The following is a 7,577-nucleotide window of genomic DNA, read 5'->3' on the forward strand; positions in this document are numbered from 1 at the left end:
ATTTTTGAATGATTGCTGAATTTGTTCAATAAATTGAGTGTATTGAGTATATCGAAAATAGTGTACTGGAAAGTTATTGAATATTTATTTAATTATTGTACATTAGTTAATGTGTTTTTCTTGTTCAATAATTGACCTTATTATTATTTTTTTGAAAAGGACATTATTATTTTATTTTATTTGGACAAGATAGGGCCGTTCACATGAAAGAAAAAAATGAATCCTTTCTTATCTTCTTTCCCGAGAGATCTGGAATAAGACACGAAAGGGCAATGCAGAATAGCTAGTCTAGAGCTAGAGAAAGATTTTGATTTTATCAATTAATATCCTACAGCTTTCATTCGTAGTTCCTGGTTGTCTTCAAAGCGGGCCCAAACACGTCTCTTATTGAAATAGGAGAATTCATGAACTAACCTGTTGAAAGGCCTGATATCTACTATTGCTTTTTTAAAAAAAAGTACATTCACATTTTAAATATTTATTGCAAAATATATGAGCAAACATAACTCCAACTCAACTTTAAATATCTCAAATAAATAGTATTAATGTTTTTTTGTTTTCATAGTCAAACGCTCAATACGTGTTGAATTGTCATTTTTTAGACCTACAAAATATTCAAGTTAATAATCTTCGACGGATCATGAATTTATCCCACCGAAGACTAAAAAATAAAGAATAAAAAGTGAAGTTTGGAAAACAAAGAACACGAATACACAATATGAAATTGCTCGTTTCTATTTCATGGATTTAGATCTTCCTTTTTCCTCTATTTAATACTGTATTTTTGTGTTTCTTAGCTTTTCTAATGCCCCTTTATGTACGTAGTTGGCCTCATATATTTATGAAAGAGTTCTCAATGCTTAATATAATTATTTCATCATATGGAAAAATACAAGTGCAAATAACAACAATTACATAACTCAGTTACTAATCAAGCATCCAACCACAATAAATCCGAGGCGCTACGCCAAGTTCAGCAGAACAAAGTTGAAATCCTACCGCCGCATATGACTGGTTTCTCTGGCTACTAATAAATATAACTACTTAACCAAGAAAAGTATAAACTGATAAGCTGATGGCAAGGAAATCCAAAATCCTTCAAAGAACCAAAAGGGGAATTAAGTTGACAAACAAGGGCCATTCCAGTGATTGCTTATGCCCATGCAGGCCTGCTCTCCCTTGCAATATCATTCTTGATAGATTTCTGAATCCTTTTCACTACAAAGAAATACTGCCAAAGGCACAACAGAAGGGGCTTAGTGAGCCATACAATAAATCCAACAATATTTTATTAATGCACAAAGTGTACTTTAGATTGAGAGTTCACCTGGAATGCTAGTATAAAAGGAATTAGCACTTTGCCCCTGTTGTTTGGATTTGGACCTTCAATCAGTTTCTGGTCAACCAAAATACCCTTGCTTCCACTTAAAACAGCATCTGTAATAGTTTGGACTAAATTGGGTATCCATGCAGTTCCACTTGGAAGAATCTGTAAACAATACAGACCAGCAGTTAGTACACAAAAATTTTTTGCCAAAGGATGACATATTAATAGAAACAAATTGAAGAATAACCCAAACCTTTTCGTCACTTTCATTCTTGTTACATCTGCCACTATTCTCAACCAAGACAACAGGAATTGAAGCAGCCTAACAGCAAAGACAGCAATATAGTTAAGAGAAAATTATCAAACAACAGTATTGCAAAATGCATCACAGAAGCAAACTTGTTATCGCTGGCCCAAGACTCCACATAAACTTGCAATCAAGATGGCAGTTCGCTAGGAAAACTGCTCTACCACTTCCATTCTCTTGCTTCACAAAGAAGAAGAAAACAGAAGCAAAAAATTACCTTTCACTATCAAAAAAGAAGCAAAAAAAGAAGGGAAAGGTAGCATTTAACTTTCTTGAACTGAAGTTCAAGTAACGTTCACAAAAGTATAACATACATGATATATGGATATCAGAGAACTCTTCCCCCNNNCCCCCCCCCCCCCCCCCCTCTCTTTTTTATAAGTATCAGAAACCATTCAAAGTAAAGATTTCAATAGGATCTTTCTATACCTTCCTGTATCCGCAGATGAACAGACTGTCTAACAAAGACAAAGACAAGTCCTGGGAACAAATTAACTTTTGCTGGGAAAGGCTCTTCATTAGCTGATGCTTGATAAAGTACCAGCCATAACCTCCCTCCCCATGCATGTCATGCACATAAATAATGACATGTGCTAAGTATGTTAAGAGTCGAAGAAAAAGGAGCCACAAATACCACCTGACAAACGTGCGGGAAGAACAAAACCATGAACTAGAGCAAAAGATGCCATGTTGTAAGAATGTACACGTTAAGGGATTTCAGGGAGAAGATCATGAACTAGACCAGAAGATGCCATGTTGTAGAATGTAAAATAAGCACGTTAAGAGAATTTCAAGGAAAAGAGATGGCTAATTGATCTCTGTTTTACAATCATCATAGGCAGGAAGACACTAGACATAAAAAGGAAGCAAGTGTGGAGGCCGATGTGACTTCTTCCTAATAATGGTGATTGGTGACAGAAACAGTTCAGCTTTAAGTGAAGGACCTCTAGGGAGGCACTGCAATGTATGTCCAAGTGTCAAACTCAAGCATCTTTTAATAACATAGAATCTCCAACATTGAAAACATGATTCAGGAGAGTACAGCAAAAAAAAAAGATCTACATTAACATTGTGCATAAGAATTTGATTCACGAGAAAGTGAATTGTACAAGATTGTGATCATCCTGAAATATAACTTGAGTAAGACAAGGAAGTACAATATTGTGACCAACCTGAATGTCTTGTTTCCTAATTCGAGCACCCATCCGGACGATTTTCAAAAGTGCCTCTGATCTTCGGGACGTGAATTCGTCATAAGTCAATCCATCAGGAGGGGAAAGCTGAGCATGAGTGAGAACTACAATTCCTCGGCGCCAAATTTCCTTACCAAAACTATCAGTAATAGCCTTCACAATCTGCTTATCCAAGTTATCCACTCTATATGCATCCAGACGATCCACATATAGCAAAACATCAATTGTCTTGTTCAACAGGAACCTGTGTGAAGCAAATTACCAGAAGATCATTTATATAATGAAAAAAATAAAGGGAAATAAAAAGACCAGATAGAAAAAACATTAAGGGGTCGTTTGGTTTGTGGGATAAAGGATAATAATCCTGGAATAAAATGAAGAATTACTTCATCCCGCATTTGGTTGAATTTTTATTCTGGGATTAGTTTTTATTTGTATACCACCTTCAAAGCGGGATAACAATCCCGGACAAACACCAGAATGACCAAGATGCCCTTTTCTAATACTCTCTCTCAAAGTCCTTTACAAACTCTTAAGGTTAAAATAGGAAATAAAAAGTAATACCTTATACCATCTTATCTAGAGCAAAACCAAACACGCGTTTTATATTATACCCCACATATCCCATTTTTAGTCCAATGAACCAAACATCTACAAAAATAAGTATATCCACTAAATAATCTGTCATTCCCGTATTATAATCTAGGGACATTTCACCAACCAACCGACCACTAACAGGATTAACACAAGTATGTATTATCAGAATAGGCCTTACTTCTTTATGAGATCAAGAGCCTGGTCATTGACATATCCTCCTTCAACTAGCCCTGGGGTGTCAATTATGTTTAGTGTAAACCCTGCTCGTGAACGCGAAACCATCACTGGTCTGGGAGTTTCTGACTGAACAATCAGCAATTTTATTTTAGTATCCATAACAAGAACAAAGGCAATAAACCTTTCACTTCCTCAATTTAATGCTGCAGGCAATACATACCTGAAATGCACTAACAGCAACTGCTCTTTCCCCGATAATTGAGTTCACCGTTGATGATTTTCCAACACCACCTTTCCCCATTACTAGAATTGTCAGAGTACTGACATTCTACGACAAGTTAAATAAAGAGAGTTGCATTACATCAGACAATTCATTATAGCAATAAACTTAACCATTTTACACAAATGCAGCACAAAACAAATGAATATCAACAGCAACGTTCAAAGCACTTTACTACTTTGGGGAAATAACAAATACTAACTACTCCACTCTTTATAGTTCAACTGAACTACAAACAAGAACCACCTTCATCGCTATTTATAAAGCACTTTTCGTATTAAGACGTTCCAAAATGTTTGACATTGTTATGTAAATAACATTATTCTATGTGACTACCACAACTTTCAAAAATGTGTCCCTTACTTCCAATAGCAAATTTCAATGCAACAATTCTTATCAAACTAAACTTTTGTTTTATAACCGTGGTGTCCGAGTTCCGAAACAGAGACCTCATAGTTCCCACTTCATTGACCATTAGGCCACACCCCTGGGTGCACTAAACCTTTTTAACAACTAATTTAATATTTTCTCCACCATTAACACAATATACAAACTAAACCAGCTTGCCATAATAATTTCATAAACACCTTGCGAAGAAACAACAAACAGATAAGCAAGCCTTATGTTTGGATTCATTTTGAAAGATCGTACAATATCTTCCTATGACGTCCCAGTCAAAGGAGTATACTATATTGTTCCAAAAGAGTATTTTGTGTAAGGTTGGTTAAATGGGGCAATAAGGAGTTAGACAAGTATCTAAAGACTGTATGCCGTATGGACTCTGGATAAGAAGAATGTCAGACCACAGGGTGAGAGAAACTTATAAGCAAGCACTAGTGTCTGGTCTCAAAAGGAGAACCTAATCAGCAAAGGAAATCAGTTATCAATGCCTACGCTGACGATTCCAATTTGAATGTAGAACATTTAAGGAACACAACAACAACAACCCAGTGAAATCCCACTAGGTGGGGTCTGGGGAGGGTAAATAGTACGCAGACCTTGCCACTACCTCGTGGAGGTAGAGAGGCTGTTTCCAAGAGACCCTCAGCTCAAGAGCATCAGATCTAAGTGACAGGAGAGATATATGCAAACATAACAGCCAATACAAAAGATAGCGTATAATCAACAAATGAGACAATAACAAGAAAGATATAGGGAGTGAAACGCAGTAAACAACATAAGGCTAGGACTGCTCCAAACGCTAACAACCCAAACCCTCGCAAGGGAAGACAACCCGCTAACCCTACTAACCTTCAACCTTAATACGCGACCTCCACTCCTTCCTATCTAGAGTCATGTCCTCGGTGATGTGAAGCATAGCCAAGTCCTGTCTAATCACCTCTTCCCAATACTTCTTGGGCCTACCTCTACCCCTCCGCGTACCCTCTACCACCATTACCTCGCACCTCCTCACTGGGGCGTCTGCACTCCGTCTCTTCACATGTCCAAACCATCTCAGTCTCGCTTCCCTCAGCTTGTCCACCACAGAGGCCACTCCCACCTTCTCCCGGATAACCTCATTCCTAATCTTGTCGCTCCTAGTGTGCCCACACATCCATCTCAACATCCTCATCTCCGCAACATGCATTTTATGAACATGTGCGTTCTTAACTGGCCAACACTCCGCTCCATACAACAAGGCCGGTCTAACTACCACTCTGTAGAACTTACCTTTAAGTTTCGGTGGAATTTTCTTATCACACAATACTCCAGAGGCAAGCCTCCATTTCATCCAAGCAGCCCCAACGCGATGTGTGACATCATCGTCGATGTCGCCACTCCCTTGGATTACAGCCCCAAGATACTTAAAACTTTCCTTCTTAGGAATGACTTGTGCGGCAAGTCTCACTTCCGCATCTATCTCATCCAACACATCGCTAAATTTGCACCCCAAATATTCTGTTTTGGTCCTACTCAACCTGAACCCTTTGGACTCCAGCGTTTGTCTCCACACCTCCAACCGCGCATTAACTCTGTCCCGCGTCTCATCAATCAGTACTATGTCATCCGCAAATAACATACACTACGGGACCGTCTCTTGAATAGACCGCGTCAACTCATCCATCACCAGAGCAAAAAGGAAAGGGCTTAGGACTGATCCCTGGTGCAGCCCTATCTCAACTGGGAAATGTTCTGAGTCTCCTCCAACTGTTCTAACCCGAGTCCTGGCTCCACCGTACATGTCCTTTATCGCCCTAATATAAATCATCGGGACTCCTTTAGACTCCAAGCACCTCCAGAGGACATTCCTCGGTACTTTGTCATAGGCCTTTTCAAGGTCAATGAACACCATATGAAGGTCTCTCTTCCTTTCTCTATATTTTTCTACCAGTCTACGCATAAGATGAATGGCTTCGGTAGTCGAACGTCCCAGCATGAATCCAAACTGGTTCTCGGAGATGGACACCCCTTTTCTCACTCTCATCTCCACCACTCTCTCCCAAATCTTCATAGTATGGCTCAACAATTTGATACCCCTGTAATTGTTACAGTTTTGGATATCACCCTTGTTTTTATACAACAGAACCATTGTACTCCACCTCCATTTAAGGAACACCATTATATAAATTGAACCAAAAGAGAGCAACAAACAATTCAATTCAAATCAGAATGCGATGTAAGGAGAATTGGTTTAAAGAGAGATGCACACCTCCTGCTTCAGTTTTCCCAGTAATTCAAGCAACTTTGATTGAGTGGCAGCTGGAAACTGCTGTATTCCGGCCCATTCTCTAATTATTTGAGATGCCATGGATAGCTAAGAGGTAAAACAACTCCAGGTTAGAACTAAAACCACAGGGAAATTAGAGTCCAAAAAGATAGAAAACTCAGTACTGATCTAACCCTGAACCAATACAGTAAAAATTCGCAATGAAGTATTGAAAAACATTAGGGTTTTGCTTCAGTAAACAACCCAATTTCAAAAATACAATATGAATCAGAGAAATTACGACGATAATCAACATAAACCATATATCTTGGTCTCAAAGAAAAGAATTTTCATGGATAGCGTGTACACCAACCAGTAAAGCGCTAAAGTGTGATGAAGAAAGAAGGAGAATAAAGCATAGAATGGGGAGAAAACTCACCCGTTGGGTAGAGAAATGCAGTCAATTAGTAGGATGGAGGAGCTATTAGCTGAGGAGGAAGAGAAAAGGGTTTAAGCTGGGAAAATCCTGGACGGCCTTATCGCCTTCGTATTTTGGTCCCTCTCTCTCTCTCTCCTCCCCTTTTTTGGTTGTTGGAGGCAACTATGGTTTTTTTATACAACTTCAATTTCAATCTCTATGGGTGTGTTTAAAATGTTTTCCAATTTTCTTATATTTGGTTGAGTTAAATGTTTTGAAAAATATTTTCCAAATCAACTCGTTTTCCTCAAATTTAAGGAAAATGACTTTTCTTCAAAACTTAAGGAAAACATTTTTCAAAACTCTCTACCAACTTCCAATTAAAAAAAATTGTTGAAAAAATCAATTTATTTTGTCCTTACCCTCAAATCAGCCCCCCAACCAACCCCCAAAAAAAAATAATTGAAAGCTTGTTTTTAAATTCAATTTTTTTACCCACGCTCACGCACCTCCTACCCAACCCCCCACCCACGCCACCCTACCACCCCCCCCCCAAAAAAATTTTAAGTTTGTTTTTAAAAAATATTTTCAACATCAAAATTTCATTTTTTCACGCTACCCTTGACCCCCC

General features: G+C 38.3%; 1 protein-coding gene across 1 annotated transcript; it reads right to left on the reverse strand.

Moving 5' to 3' along the window:
• Positions 1–867: 867 nt before the first annotated feature.
• Positions 868–7,161, reverse strand: LOC125859327 (translocase of chloroplast 34, chloroplastic-like). Its single transcript, XM_049539051.1, has 8 exons — positions 6,968–7,161; positions 6,532–6,636; positions 3,822–3,929; positions 3,603–3,727; positions 2,807–3,071; positions 1,581–1,649; positions 1,328–1,489; positions 868–1,231 (listed from the first exon to the last, which is right to left on the reverse strand). Exons 2-8 carry the CDS (start codon positions 6,628–6,630, stop codon positions 1,154–1,156), a joined length of 906 nt encoding a protein of 301 aa, XP_049395008.1. The 5' UTR covers positions 6,631–6,636; positions 6,968–7,161; the 3' UTR covers positions 868–1,153.
• Between the last annotated feature and the right edge of the window lie 416 nt (positions 7,162–7,577).

This window comes from Solanum stenotomum, chromosome 3 (assembly GCF_019186545.1).
Source record: "Solanum stenotomum isolate F172 chromosome 3, ASM1918654v1, whole genome shotgun sequence".
In the NCBI taxonomy this organism is placed as follows: domain Eukaryota; kingdom Viridiplantae; phylum Streptophyta; class Magnoliopsida; order Solanales; family Solanaceae; genus Solanum; species Solanum stenotomum.

Bases quoted from the DNA above. Each gene is read 5' to 3' on its own strand.
- LOC125859327 (XM_049539051.1), bottom strand. From the start codon at position 6,630: ATGGCATCTCAAATAATTAGAGAATGGGCCGGAATACAGCAGTTTCCA. The intron at 3,072-3,602 runs GTAAGGCCTATT...TGCTTCACACAG, and splicing joins GCTCTTGATCTCATAAAGAA to GTTCCTGTTGAACAAGACAA. The intron at 1,232-1,327 runs GTGAACTCTCAA...TGCCTTTGGCAG, and splicing joins CTTTTATACTAGCATTCCAG to TATTTCTTTGTAGTGAAAAG.